Here is a 16,026-nt window from a genome sequence, read left to right on the forward strand (position 1 = left end):
CAGACAGCTTTGCTATACGGGTGAGTACAGGGCTTTTTGAACTGCAACAAGCATTTGGTGACAGATCTGTGGCAAACAAAATGAACAGACTTTGCATATCTCTAAGATGTATTGAAGTAAAACAAAGCAGAAAAAGTAAAATAAAATCAAACAAAAATTTTCAACTTAATCAAACATTAGTTTTGGAAATGAATATTTTGTCCCATTCTGAGTCAAAGCCCAATTTTTTACACCAGACAGCTTGCTTGGATTGTGTGGTGAGTAGAATGAGACTTGAAAGACTACAACGGACTCAAAGTGAATCAATAAGGAAAGCTGGCACCTACCAACACTTGTTGCAGGTGTCATGCACAATATCGAGCCTGCCCATCATGCATTGCAGCAGGGAGTGGGGTGAATGAGAAGGAAAAGAAGTCAAGACAGAGTCAAAAAAAACAAGCAAAAACCAAACAACAGAATGCACAGAACATTCTCTACAAATGTTTCCTGATGAATAAACCACAGCAGCTTTATTGTTTATTGAAAAATGTGTAAAGATTTAGTATAAATTGAAAACCTTTCATAAGTCCCAGTTTACCATTCAATCACTTCATTTAATTTAACTAAATAGTAGCAGTGGCCCCGTTTTCCCATCAGTCAAACACACCAGCTGTTTGCGCTATGTGAATGACCTCCTTCTTCCGTCTCAGTGGCCTGAGAGTCCAACTCTGTGAGACATATGAGAACCTCAGGTTCTGAAGAACTCATGTGGGGATCGATGGTGAGTTATTCTTAGATGGTAAGCTGAGTACATTAGCCTCAGTGTGAAATCACTATGGGGTGTCTAAGGAGAAGCCATTTCGAAAGAAAAGAAAAAAAATGATATCTTAGGATACAATGCACTCAAACTACCTGAAACGCTTAGATTTATTTCTGCAGATAAATCTGTTTAGAAAAATTGTCCTCAATTCAATTTTATTTATATAACCCAATATCACAAAAGAATTGCCTCATTGGGCTCTACGTCGGTAATTTTACCAAAGCAGAAGGTCAGTCGTAAAATATAAAAAATAGCTAAAAACAAAACAGACTAAATATTTATTAATGCATGGAAAGTATTGACATATGCCCTTTATTCAAAAAATTAAAAAATATTTTGATTAATCAAAGCAGGGACTTAAATAAACCCAATGCAGTAAACTCCTAGATTATCAAATCCCACTTCTGCCACCAAAGTTACATCTGAACTGCTGTAGGATCAATGTCATCCATGCAGGGAATTCATTTTCCATCATGTCAACATTGATGAGCACTTACATTAAACCAATCGCTCTAGATCAGGGGTATTCAAATCCAGGCCTCGAGGGCCGGTGTCCTACATGTTTTCCAACCAACCTTCCATTGAAGCTCCTTATTGGCTGCTAATTTCCAGGATCAGGTATGTTTAGCCAATAAGGAGCTTCAAAGGAAGGTTGGTTGGAAAACATGTAGGACACCAGCCCTCGAGGCCTGGATTTGAATACCCCTGCTCTAGATGCTACAACACTTCCAGGCAGGGAGAGATGTAATTTGATAGCCATCAGTCGCATGACCATGGAATCATATTCCTTTGATAGATATTTTGTGAAAATAAGTTTTGCATCTGCAAACAAGTCTACTCATGACATGCTATACTTAAATATATGGAAGTTCCAAATAAAATGTATTAATTTGACCATTTTGCAAGCAAAGCTTATTAACAGTTTTGCTTTGAGCACCATAAGGGTTGCTTTCTCTGACATTACTCTAGTGAATCAATGACAACAAATCAATACATCTACTGCAAGTGATCTTGAAGTCAGTCTGACTTGACAAAACCACTTTTCATGGTTCAGCTGACATCAGTCATGAAAACTTCTTTCACATATGCTATACTCAGACTGGGAATGTGTTGCAGGTTCAAGAACATGCTGAACGCTGGTTCTTCAAGGTGCTTTTAGCATATGGTGTTCACACTGGACTGTTAATACTAAAAGAAATAATAATAGAAGTCCTACGCTTTGCATTCCTTGTTGGGATAGTTAACTTTTTCAAAACAGTGTGAGGCAATGTGTCATGTTAATAGTTGTTTTATTGAGACTGGATTAATCCAAACACATTTCAATGAGTGTCTTGTCTTGCTCTACTACTGTGTTTCCATGACGTAAAGCCCTGGCCGTTTTGGTCCACTTGTTCTGCTCAGACCACTGCACCTATTCAGACTAAGAAAACTCAGAGTGAACCGGAGCTCAGTTTGATTGGAAATGAACTGAGACCACCTCGAAAGATGAGTCAGAGAGCAGTTCCTGGTCCCGGAAGAGTCCACAAGAGGCCCCTTTTACAAGGGGCACATAACTTGTTTGCAGATGCAAAAACCCTACTTAACTGTGTAAGGAATATAACTCCATACACTACAACCAAGACTGTCGGAGGGCTGAGGCCTTACCTGATGGTATGAAAGCAGCCTGCTGTTGAAACTGCATGTTGGCCAGGGCCTGTTGGTACTGGAATACTCCAGCATTAAACATAGTGGTGGCACCGTTGGCTTTTTCAAGTGCGGGTCTCTTTGGTAAAGGAGGCAAGACAGGAGGGAGCCCCTGAAGAGGGGGCAACGCCAAAATAAAGGATGGACGTGAAAGAGATCAAAGGATGGTGGTAGTGACATTTAAGACAGAAAGAGAGAAAAAACAAACTCCATTAGAAGAATAGTCGCTAATTCGTACAGCTACAACATGTAACAAACAGCAAGCAAGGCGTGTACTACTCTACTGCTACCAGAGTGTGATGTGAGGAGTGTGATGTCAGCTAGCAAACTGTGACATCTAGCTGGCCTTGCTCAACAAAAATATTCTTCATAAGAGTGTCATTACTATTCTTGTGTAATTTCAAGTGATGGCTGTGATACATTTAGATCTTTTTGCAAAGAAGACTGGTAAAGATGATATAAGACATAGCAATCATTGTTGGAACATCAACAGAGATAATGTAGTTGGGGAAGGCTGCACTGCTAGCTCCATGATAATAGTACTCAATAAGCCATTTAAAGACTGTCAGCACACCTCTTTAACCATCACTCATGCATTATGGGAAAGGGAAACAGTCATGCAAAGACTACCACATAATAAGCTATCTGACCCTGAAATGCTGCCCAGAAATGGCATTGAAGATTCACTTAAGGTGATGAACTGACATTGACAGCGGATTATTATTAGGATATTTAAGGAATGAACTGTATTTAAAAGAGCAGTTTTGACACAATAATAATCATGCAGCAAAACTGTTAGCAGAAGTCAGTTCATCACCCTTCAGTGACATGTTAATTGTTTACATTGTTGACAAGTCGGTTTATCTATCACAACACAGCCTCATGCCAAGCTAAAAGGTGAAAGATCATAGTACCAGGTCAAAGGTTGCGTCGAGGGGTCGCTTCAGTGATTTGACAGCCGACTGAGTCTTAATTAGCAGGCAGCGAGCACATGATGGCAATGGGCCAATGGGGGTTCAAGCGCAATAACATAAACCAGCAAGCGGAGGTGCATCATGGGGGCAGCAGTGCATTGTGGGTTGGTGAGAAAAACAAACAAACAAAAAAACAAACATACAAATAAAAAACAAATCATTGGAATGCAATATACACCAATTACAAGACTAAAGCATGCAAATAGAGTTATTTAGAAGATCTAAGGCCCTTGTTGCCATTTACCGCTGATAGCCAACATTGATGTGTAGCAGTATCATGCTGCCTATCACAGGACATGTGCTTCATTCATTTATGTTTTATCTCATATTCACTTGCCAGTTAATTATAGCCTGTAGAACTTTTGATTTCTATGAACTACGCTAAGCTTGAACGCTGCCCCAGAACGGGGGATTAGTCAACGATCTATATCTGCTCATTTCAATTAATGATTGCTCAGAAATACATGGTTTGTTATGTAATTCTGACTAATCCTCTGTTTTTGTACAACATAAGATAAAATAATGATGAAATCTGTACTGAAAAAACTGTATTACTCTCACCACTTTTGCAGGGAACACTCCTTACAGAACCCTTAGAACTCTCAGATCCTCAGGTTCTGCTCTCTTATCTAAACCCACAATAAGAACCAGGAGTCACGGCAAGCCTCCCTTTGGTTCCATGGTCCTCATCTGTGAAACAACTTACTGAGGATCTGAGAGTTTAACTGAATCATTGAATTACCTTATTAATTTACTTTTTTTGGTTTTAAGTCTTTTGTGGCTTTTATGGTTTATCATTAGTACATTTTTACCCTTCCTGTCTTTTAATCTAAACAGTGCCTCTTCAAAGTATTAGCCACAGCAATGCCTTTCATTTTAAATTCATCTTTTTTCTGCTTTTGCTTCTAATCTTTTGTCATATTGTTTTAACTTACATTGACATGTCTTTTTTGTCAAGAACCATCAGTGTGTTGATGAAATGTACTCTACAAATTGTGATCGACTGATTGATGGATTGATTGATTGACTGAAGTTTCAGGTAAATTCACCTGTCTGAATTTACAATGAAAGGCAACTTTCCATTTGTGTTTTCCATTGACAGTATATGAGATCTGAACTGAGTGACCCTTCCTCCTCGTGTTCCAAATACCCAATGGTTCCAAAAAGCCCAAATCCCATTGACTTCTATTGAGAAGCATATATTTATTACTTGTCAAAATAATGAAAAAAACACGTTCTTGCTAATTTCATTTTTTTTCTTCATATTTTTGTAGTAGCGCAAGTTATGAACTGACCAATCAGAGGCCACCTAAAGTAGGTGGCCATGTGTCAAGCGTTCAAAGAGTTAGACAGATTATCCTGAGCCAGCTTTCAGTGGAAGGGGTGTGGCCTTCTAAAATGCTCACTACTGATTGGAGAGAGTAGTTACCATGGAAATGTAGACTAAGACCAACACGGACCAATCACGGCTTACTGAGGACGTCTGGTTCCAACATGGTGACAGATATCATGGGAAAATAGCAGCTGAATAGACTTTATTTGGTTGGAACCGGAAGTTAGTCATTTTCAATTGATGATGTCACACTTGCTAAGTTCAGTTCTCTATATACAGTCAGTTGTGTTTGCCATGATAGACAACATTTGTAAAAGTAAAAAGCCTCTCACTTTAAAAAAAAAGTTTGCCTTGAATATTTCTAATCAAATAAAAAATGCAAATCTGATGCCAACACATCCGTGGCATTTCTTTCTTTCTCTGTGGCAGCTACTTTATCTCTTCTTATTCTGACATTAAAATATTGTATTAATTTTAATTGAACCTCACCAGGTAAAAGAGCATGTCTCTAAAAGGATAACAATAAAAGAAACTGCTTGAACTAGTCTAAACCTGAAGAATTAAAGGGAATATGCTGTAAAATCTCACTAATCCTGCCTAGATTACATAACAGTTCTTTGCTGCACAGATCACTATGATGTCCCATGGGAGCATGATCTCTGCATTGCAGAAACAAAATTAAACTGCACAGTGGCATCTACATATTTGTCTTCTCAGCAAAAATTTAACACAAGCTAACTATTGACTAGAAAAGAGCAAAATATACAACTAACAAAGCAGCAAGACAAGGGTAAGCAGGAGGTGAGCAGAAGTCTCGGTTGCATACAGCACCATCGCTGCAGCCTGCTGCTTCATAAGCACTTTTTTCTCTATTTGTAACACAGCATCATAGTGAGTCAGAGCCAAAAGGGCTGTTTCAAACCCTTCTGTCAATAAAAAAAGGCTTTTCTACTTGTGCTTTTAAGGCATCTATCAAATATTCAGTGTTTGTTAGGTTTAATGTTTTTAAATCCTAACTTAGTGTGTTTTTTTTTTTTTTTTTTTGGTGGTGCAATTATTGGACAGACACGTACCATGGCTGCAGCGGCTGCAGCCTGGTTGACTTGATGTTGGGCGGCTTTGATTTTGGCCTGCAGGTGAGCCGGAGGGTGAAAGTACTTGCACTTCTCCCTCGAGCAGCGGCCCTTTATGTAGTCCATACACACAGTGACTGTATTGTCGTTGGTGTCAATCATAGTGCTATCTGCTGGGTGGGCAAAGCGACAGTCGTTCTCGCCACGTGTGCAGTTACCCCGCTGGTATTCCCGACATACCTGGGTCACATATGCAAAAAAAAAACAACAAAAAAACAAAAACAAAAAAAACAGATCAGAAGCCAAAAATAAAAATAAAAATACACATTATGGATGTATGCATTAGTGCACACAAACATCAGGCTTTGACACTAATCCTGAAGTAAATGTTTGACACTTGATGAAGTGCTCAATCTGTTCAGCCATTTCAGAACTTGACAATCCCTGAACCAGACACAGCTAACCAATCTTAATGACAGTTTAGGCCATTACTATGGATTGATAAGCAGAGCAGATTGGAACCAGCGTTTACAGTCTCATCAATCACAGAACATGCATGCATTATTTAGATAGGTCTGCTCCTGGCTTTCCAGGGATGAACAGCAGGGGGCAGCAGCTGCACAAACACCAGCCAGCACAGGAGGAAAGTGATTGCTCCAGTATGGATGTTGGGACTCAATGGGTCTTATGGGAAATATCAGGGTTGTTACCCTTAACAGACACTCAAACTGATGTCATATGCAGCCCACGGATAATAAAGAACCCACATGACAAACACACTGCACTTTAATATTAAGTTAAATTGTTTTAGCAAATTCTGATCTTTAGCTGAGCACTGCTTTAACTGCTTTCCTCCATCCAGAAAATGCTATTTTATGGTGTGTGGTATTGATTCCCCTTTTTCTATAATGATGGAAGACGGCATTCTGTCAACAGGTCTGTTTAGTTTATGCATGCATTTCCAATTGAGCACTAAAGGCCACCATCAGACGTTATCTTCAGGCAGATCTTGCTCCGCCTTCTGTCACCATCCATCACCAGGAGCTGAATGGCCGTACATCTCCGTCTGCGTCTTTTGCCCCGATCGGAACATTCCCCCATCACGGAGACTAGCGTTAATTCCTGACATTATTACCACTACTACTGCTAGTTTGTATGTTCTTCTATTTAAAGCCAGACTGCCTTGTTGTCAGGCAGATGTTGGTGAAGCGAGGGAGGAGGGAGAGCGGGAGGGAGAACAGAAGATGTGAGCATGGTTGATGAACGAAGAGAAAAAGACTGACAGATGGGATTGACAAGATGAAGGTGAGTGTGGCTGTCATGTGGGGAGGGAAACATTAGCAAGAGAAGACCCAAGTGTGGCTATTGAGGCTCAGAGTAGAAGGTGTGAACCAGTTCAAACTGTTAAACATTAGTGTAAGCTAGACTATAAAGTGCTTAATTGGAGAAACATACAGTTGGCCTATTAATCATATTTCTGTCCCAGTAGCAACTGTCCCTCTGGGACTTGCTGCAGGTAAGCAATCAAAAAAACTTACGGTGTGCAGCTTACAGATTGCTGTTTATTGCACAGCCATAAAAGAAAAGAATCAACCAGGTCAGAAAATATTTTCCTGGTGGTGCAGCTTGCAGGATTGTCTACTAAAATAGGAGTTTTTGTCAGCCTCCAGGAGACAGTCTGCTGATAATATACTGACTGGTATTTGTGTCTGTCCCAAGAATTCTAGCTATGTTTGTTTTGTATGACGCACTGCTAAAATATGACACTCGACTGCAAGATACATAATTTAAAACTCAAGATTTTTCTAATGAAAGCAGTTAGGCACTTACTTAAACAAAGTAACAGTTATTTTTGCCTCTTCTCTCACCCAGATTTTTTAAATCTTTTTTTTCTTTCCTAAAACTGTTCACTCACATTCTCAACAGGTGAACAAATTGACTTCCAACCTCCTGCTCCATCCTTCTTTTCCATTATTGACCCGATCCCTCACTCACCATGTTGTCCTCTCCTTCACCACATCTACAGACATACCCGACTTACCTCGCTCTGGATAATTACCCAACTAGCGAGCATCACAGGTTAAATGAAACGTTTTCACGCACCTTTCACCACTATACCACCACAAGCATGTTTTCCAGGTGGAGCGACACAATGAATGAGATTGACTCACTGTCCAATTCAAAAAGATGGGTTCTAAAGCGCATTTCAAACAATAAATAGAAAAAGAAAAACATTTTTTCTTTGAAAATGACAATTATGTTGCACCATGACATTTTATGGGAACAAAGAAGACAACATTTGTGCCTCCTGGTCTCTACCAGTGCAATACTAACCTTTTTCTTTTGTCCTGTAACAGATGTTCCAGGGATGTTGTGTTAGTTTTTCTGCTTACTCTTCTGCCCTGCCTGTTTGCCCTATAGAAGATCCTGTATTTTTTATTGTTCCCACATGTCATGTCCTATCTTACTCTGCCCTCACTGACTCTTGTTCTGCTGGACGTTTCTTCTCAATCTTTCATTTAGAGGGATTTTTTTTTCTCTCCACTATCACCTTTTGCTTTCTTACGTCAGGAATTACAGTGGGGCCAAAATGTATTTCGTCAACCACCAATTGTGTAAGTTCTCCCTCTTGAAAAGATGAATAGGCCTGTGATTTTTATACACATCATATATGAGCAACTAAATGAGAAATTGTCTGATTTTTAAAGAATTTCTTTATAATTGATGGTGGAAAGTAAGTATTTGGTCGATTAAAAAAGTTTATCTCAATACTTTGTTATGTACCCTTTGTTGGCAATGACATTAGTCAAATGTTTTCTTCAAGTGTTCACAAGGTTTTCACAAACTGTTGCTGGTATTTTGGTCCATTCCTCCATGCAGATCTCCTCTAGAGCGGTGATGTTTTGGGCTGTTGCTGGACAACTCAAACTTTCAACTCCTTCCAAATATTTTCTATGGAGTTGAGATCTGGAGCCTGGCTAGGCCACTCCAGGACCTTGAAATGTTTCCTATGACTTTGTGTTTGGAATGGTTGTCATGCTGAAAGACCCAGCCACGTTTCATCTTCAACGCCCTTGATGATGAAAGGAAGTTTTCACTCTAAATCTGACCATACATGGCGCAATTCATTCTGCTTCCATTATTTTATTTTATTTTTTAATTATTTTTATCGTAAATAAAGTAAAAGAAGTATGACGTTTTCACCCTCATGTTTTACAGTAGGTATGGTTTTCCTAGGATGCAACTCTGCATTCTTTCTCCTTCAAACACAAGTCGATTTCTAACCAGAAATTTCTATTTTGGTTTCATCTGACCACAGGTCACTCTCCCAATCTTCTTCTGGATCATCCAAACTGTCAGCCAGTCATACCCTCCTCCGACCACCAGAGAGAGCTCTCACCAGAGTACCAGCTCCTACTGTCCTCCTTATGTACTCACCTTCCCATCATGCACCAGTCACCAGTTCAGGTCCTCACCAGCTGATTCCCATCCCGTCATCACCTAGACTGTTTATATTCCTCTCTCACCCCATCTTCTTTGCGTGGTCTTGAATCGTTTCTCTCGTACGTCCAGTCTAAGCATTTGTTTCGTTATTGCCTGCTCGTGTTTTGACCTTTTTCCTGCGTTTTACTTTGGCTTGTTCCTGACTTTGAAGCTCTTTGTCCTGCTCTGTTATACTACTATTTTTTTTTTGCCCCACCGTACATTAAAAAACGGATGCTTTTGGCTTTTTGCAAACCGCTTTGAAACAACCTCAGTTGTGAAATTGGCATTTTACAAGTTAATTGGATATATAATCTCTTTTTATGTCTCTTCCTCTTTGCTTAAATCGGAGTAATGACTGCATTATGATAACAAGATGCAGACGCTGTATCAGAAACAGTGTACAAGATGCATAATTAAAGCCTACAAACAAAAACTGTTGAGGCAAGATTTATTTATTTATTTTTTAGCCCGTGTTATTGATATTCAAAAAGCCGAAGCCCACATTTCAAAGTGCAGACTCTGTGTAGATGGGAAAAGGATCCACAGTGGGCATGGCATTACTGATGCTTCATAAGTCTTAATTTTAATTTTTTTCATAGAGTGATTTGACAAAATAATTAAGCATATTCTCTGGTGTGTGATCAGTCATTTGTCAGTTTTATTAATGCATGTGTTCATTTATTTATTTTTGCCGGCAAGAGATTATTAAAATTGTGTTCTTGCATCCACACATGAGGGTGTGCGCTTCTCACCTCCAGTCTGTCGGTCCTCATGAGCTTCTGTGCGGCGGCGGCCGCGGCGGCAGCAGCAGGCACGGGGACGTTGGGGTTGCTGGTGACCAGTACAGGTGCGCTGGGTAGGATGTCAGCAGGCATTAGGCCGGGTGACACGGGGCCAAGGTAGGGGTTGAAAGCAGCGGCAGCTGCTGCAGCAGCATTGGCGTTGGTTGCAAGGCTGGGCGTGACTGAAAACATGTGCTGTGGAGAGCAAGTAGAAGAAAAGTCAGTCAAAATTCAGCAAAAGGGGGCCACAAAAAGTCCACATTTGACTACTAAGCAAGAAGCAAAACATGGATCATTGCAGGCCTACACGTGTGGAATGTTAATGTTCTCCTTCATTGCTTCGGGATCCACCCCAACAGATAGAAAAGGCTCATGGTCAGCATGTACACACTCCCTTTGATCTAACAGACTGACAATCTTCACACATCACAGATCAAACAGATATAAGCAGCAATGATGAGGGACATCAAGCTATGACGTGGTAGAGACGCCACGCGACCTTTTAACTGTCCTGCTGGAGTTTAATAACATCGCCCTTACATCTCCTTCCACAATCCTCCAAACTGAATGTGAAGGAGTGTGTTTGCTGACACAGCACGCCACGGTTTTCTCTGCACGTTCCTGACCTCAGCCCCCGGTCTGAGGGTTGTCTCTTGAGCTGCTGCCAAGAGGACACAGCGAGTAATAAAGCAGCAGCAGCATGAGCTGGACAGCTGCATTCTTCTCTAAGTCTCCCCAATGCTATGCCTAAAAAAATAGACGGTGCAATTCCTCGACTTTTTATTATTGGAAAAAAAGACATGAGCACAGATATTTAAAGCCGAGGTGAAAAGGGTTTACTGTCAGAAATCTTATGACAAATGAGATAATATTTAAATTATTATAAGTTAGTGTTTTTTTCAGTTTGCCTTTACATATATATATATATGTATTAAAACACAACAACAACACAGAAACTATTTGGTAAACATTAGAACTCTGTAGTCTCATGAGGCGACATTTTCTTCAGTTTTATTTGTTTAATATAATCACGCACAGAATATGAAATTTTGTGTGCTTTTAATTAGGAAATTTCTTGGCCTGTGAGAGCTTTGTAATAAGTGATGCATTATTACAAAACATTTATCAAATTTACTCCTCAGTGCACAAGTGATTCATTTCATGGGACCCTAAAGGGATCATAAATACAGATGTAGAAAACAGCAGTAATGAAAACGCAGAGATGCATATGCACAGAAAACGTTTGGAATGGTTAGAAAAACTAACTATATTGATCAAAGAGAGGGGAACAGTTTGGAAAAGTTATTAAACTATCGTTGAAATATCGTTCTACGAAATGTTTTTTACTAAATTCATTTTTTTAGCAATTAATGTTTATAGCTCATCTATTCTTAAAGACCCACTCCCATGAAAATTGTGTTTTTGGTGTTTTTAATATATTTTCTGACAATCTAGGACATGTAGATTGATTGATTGTACAGAATACAACAAAATCACACATTTATGTTGACTCATTACAGGAATAATAATGGAAAAAACAAAAACAAAGAAAAATTAATGTAAGAAGAAAATAATCGTGTTTCATAGCCATAAACAGAGATTTCTGTAGCAATACACATTTAAGTCACATTAGATTAAGTACATATAGTGATTATCAACAAAAATTAAGTATTGTTTGATTAGTTGTTTGAAAGGGAGGGAAAAGAAGCAAATTTATATAATCCCTCCACTACTGAGTTATTTTATTTTGTATTTTTGAATAGTTGTCATATTTATATTTTATTTATTTTTGTCAACTAACAGAATAGAGTGGTCATGGATTATCCTAAGAAAGCATTCTTTCATAATTTTAGCAAACAATAATATAAATCTCATGTCATAGAATCCAGACATCATCACAGATAAAGTTTTCAAGCAACAAAATTGTTCTTATTGTTTATTCTCTGAAGACATTTTTACATAATTTCAGTAAACTTCATATGATTCACACTAAATGTAACAGATAATTAATACTTACTGATAATCATTAGAAGACGCTATCACATTGATCCCGTAATCATCGCTACAAATTGCAGATCAAGAGAAAATAAAATAAAATAAGATTAAAGCTCCATTTCTGAGTTTTTCTTCATTGGAATTGTGTTGAATCAGGAAAGGATGAAGAATTGCAGTTTGAAAAAAGCTCGGAGTAGTTGTTACATACAAACTGAACAAACTTCCTGCTGGGTTCATTTTGATGGATCCAAATGCGGACAAATAGGTGACGAATTGATAGATGACTGACAAACAGATGATTTGCTTTCCTCGTCTGAGCTGGCTCAAAACAGACTCAAAAATTGCTCGCCATTTTTGTTGCAGCGATAATATTAGGTTGTGAGGGGCTGAAGGCTAGCGGGAGAGTTTGTTGACGAAAGGGATTATGGGAAATGAAGGCAAGCTAGGTCCACGCACAAATCAGAGGCAAATTTCTGATGAACTCCTTCTGCTGTTTAGAATCTATGTCCTAGAAAACAAGAGAAGTTTTTGGATTTGGGCTAAAAACGGCACAATCATGATTAAAAGACCACTGGGAACACTTTTAAAACAGATCAAACGGTGGTAGGAGTGAGACTTTACAAAAACTAGATCATAAGAAAAGTCTAAAATTTACAATTGATTTTGCTCCATCTTACTAAGCCACTTTAATAATAATATTGACTTGATATATAGGCGAGATATAACTCTACTCTTTCTTTTTAAAACTGTTTTTATTCCTTATTTTGAAACCTTTCTCCAGCCCCCAAAAGTGCATTGCAAGAAGTTTCTCTAACTGACAAAGCAAATGAATCCATAAGTGCTACAGTAAGCTAAGCAATTGCATAATGTTGACTGTCAGCTGATCCTGTCTCGACTAAAAAGAGTCACGAGCTTCATCCCTCACAGGCAGATGTAATGAGCCCTCCTTCCCTCCATCCTCTGTGCAGTTTCAGTGAAAGCACTCTTTTTTTTTCATTTATTGTGGGAGGAGGGACAGATGCGGCTGAGCAGCAGATAAAATGCGGAGATGGCGAGGATGGAAGCTGCAAAGAGGATCTCGTTCTTGAAAAGGCTTTCAGCCATTCATACCCTTTGTACCAGCTACACACAACATGCTCCTTTTCAAGCTTTTCTTTCTAGGGCAGGTTTAAAGGTCTGCTGTTGTCCTATCCCCTTTACCTGGCTGCCTTTACTCTGTCCATTTATCTCTTCCTGTTAGCTTTCTTCTGGCCTGTCCTTCTCTGTCAGTCTGTCTTTTTCAGCTCCTCTTCTCTTTACTTTCTCCCCATGACATAAACACAAAGGGAAGGCTTTGCCGTCCCTGGGAGATTTATTGCTTGTTTAAATCCTGCCACGGTTTCCTCTGTTGCTCTCAGTGGGCCTCTCCACTCCGCCCTTGTTTCCCGGGTGCGGATCGATTCGCTGTGGACAGTCTAAGTGAGCACGTGCATATCTGTCTCCGAGCGTGCCGCATCCTAAACTCCACCACAGAGTGTGGAAATAAGTGTATTCTATTAAACGCGAGGAGCGAATGGAACAGGAAGGAAAATCACTTTAAGCATGACTGGCAGGTCTCACAGAGTCAGTGAAGGTTCATGCCCACACACAGAGGGATTCATTTGAAGTGACTGACTCTGACTTTGGCCATCACCTCAAAGATCCTCAGGGGATTCGGCGGAGTCCCACAGCAATTTCATAGCCCTGTCCATGTTGGTGTGTGCACGTGAGTGCGGGGATTTCTGGCCTTGTCACTCTAACATCACAGAAAGCTCCCTGTGTGATGTTAGGCCAGAGACCAGTCCTTCAAGCACCATAATCCCATTCAGAAGTTCATGAACTCAAGAAAATGAATGAATTAAGTCAACGTCCTTTATTTTCTGAGCAGAATTGATGGCTTCTTCAATTGTTTTGTATGGCCTCTTTCTTCTATAGCATTCAGTTCTACAGTAAATATTAAAGCACCAAACATCTAAGCTTTATGATTTATGTTTTTGGTGTTTTTAGCATGACGATGGAGACTAAATATTAATAACAAATTAAGCTTAATTTGCATTTCTGTATATCTTTATTCAGATCATTGTGAATCAGGAGCAGATGACAGAAAAATGTTTGAATGATAGCTTTTTTTGTGGCATAAAAAGCACTAAAAAGCTCCCTGCTCCGCTCTGCCCTGCAGCAGGGAGGGGAAGGGCGGTGGGGTTGCTCTGCACCAAAGGTCCTGCCCACAACTAAGAGGCAAATTTCTAATCTCCAGAATGCAAAACAAACTTTTCTGATGTTGGCTTAAATGGCATAATCATGATTAAAAGACCGCTGTAAACGCTTTAAAAATAGTTCAAAAGACGATGAAACTTTAATCTGAGCATAGAAAAGGTTTTGGAAAACAAAGCCTCCACTCTCTTTTTTTGAGGACTGAACAAGATGTGAAGGCACAACTATTGATATTTTCCATATTATTTAAAGCTTTACATTAGTTATACAGTTTGCCACAACTCCAGATTGCTGTCACCTTTAAATTTTGTGAGTGAGACACCAAATTTACTTTCATACATTTACAAAAATATTTCTGCTATTTTTTTTATTGTGCTTTTGACTGATCCCTGCTGCAAGTATTTGCTAAATGTTCTAGGTTTTAGTCTAGATATTTGGCAAATTTTTGTTTCTATTTAAGATACGGTGGAATAACAGGGCCACCAAAAAAAAAAAAAGTAATATTACAAGTTTTTTTCTTGTTACTTTGTGATTTTTAATCTCATAAAACTATGACTTTTAATCTAGTAAATTTACAAGTCCTAATCTTGTAAATTTATGAGTTTTTTCTTGTATTTCTTGTGAAAAAAGTAGTAAATGTAGCCTATGGCTTTTAAACTCCTAAGGTTTATTCTCGTAATTTAACAGCTAAGACTTTTTTCTCGTAAATTTATGAGGCTTAAAGGTGTAATTAAAAAAAAAAAGGTTGTAAATTGTCCCTAATACTCAGTCGTATTAAGACACAATTTTGCTGTTTTTTTTTTCTTAATAGCAATGTGGATTCAAACAGGACTTTATTTTATCTTCTGACTATTTTTTACGCATTAATTTATAAATGCATTTCCATCTTGATGCATAAAGTAGACATTGTTTATACAGAGAGCAGTAGACACTAAGGTACATCAGCATTGATCCAATAAAAGTCTGAATGCTGAGAGGTAAACGCAAAACATGGACAGTTAAGACCAGTAAAAATAAATGCATGTCAATGCATTTATTTTTACTGGTCTTAACCGTGTGTGCTGGAATGCTTGGGAAAACAAACTCTGAAGAGAACTGTTAATCACAAGTCAAACAGTTTGGAAAAGTAATTTTTAAAAAGGCAGGATGAGAGACAAAGTAGCTGTGTGGTAAAACTCAACGGTTCAGAGTGGTGTTTTATTGTGGCCGGTCTGAGGCACACCTGTGCAATAATCAAGCTGTCTAATCAGCATCTTGATTGGACACACCTGTGAGGTGGGATGAGTTATCTCACTCCTCCAGATTTAGATAGATTTGTGAACAAGATTGGAGGGAAATGTTTATTTTGTGATTGAAGAAAATGTTTCAGATCTTTAATCTTATCTTATGACAAATTAGATCAAAAACAAAGCTGTTGCCTCTATATTTTTGTGCTGTAATTAATGTTCCTGCAGAAGTTGTGACCACAACTTCAAGTAACTGCAGCAGATAATGATGCACTTGTGATTTAGACGATTACTTTTTCCTCTGCAGATGATCTGAATGTGTTTCTAACAAACAGCTTCATCGAAACACAAAGACAACTATGGACAAAAACTGACAATGACAGAAACACAGCAGATTCTAGATTATAGAATCAGATTAAAAATAGGCTCTGGCTTTCACACTA

General features: G+C 38.8%; 1 protein-coding gene across 8 annotated transcripts in view; it reads right to left on the bottom strand.

The window, feature by feature from the left end:
* LOC112149472 (muscleblind-like protein 1) overlaps positions 1–16,026 on the bottom strand; it is a 71,900-nt gene that overhangs the window by 5,178 nt on the left and 50,696 nt on the right. Inside the window, exons 4-8 of one of the 8 annotated variants that reach the window (XM_036214785.1) lie at positions 10,101–10,325; positions 5,863–6,102; positions 3,397–3,450; positions 2,444–2,594; positions 327–362 (exon numbers count right to left, since the gene is read on the bottom strand). In XM_036214785.1, the coding sequence (XP_036070678.1) occupies positions 327–362; positions 2,444–2,594; positions 3,397–3,450; positions 5,863–6,102; positions 10,101–10,325 (706 nt within the window). Of the gene's footprint in view, positions 1–6; positions 363–2,443; positions 2,595–3,396; positions 3,451–5,862; positions 6,103–10,100; positions 10,326–16,026 lie in introns of those variants that run through there. The other 7 variants (XM_036214784.1, XM_036214789.1, XM_036214786.1 and 4 more) reach the window with 7 other exon arrangements.

The sequence above is a fragment of the Oryzias melastigma genome, linkage group LG13, assembly GCF_002922805.2.
Source record: "Oryzias melastigma strain HK-1 linkage group LG13, ASM292280v2, whole genome shotgun sequence".
In the NCBI taxonomy this organism is placed as follows: Eukaryota; Metazoa; Chordata; class Actinopteri; order Beloniformes; family Adrianichthyidae; genus Oryzias; species Oryzias melastigma.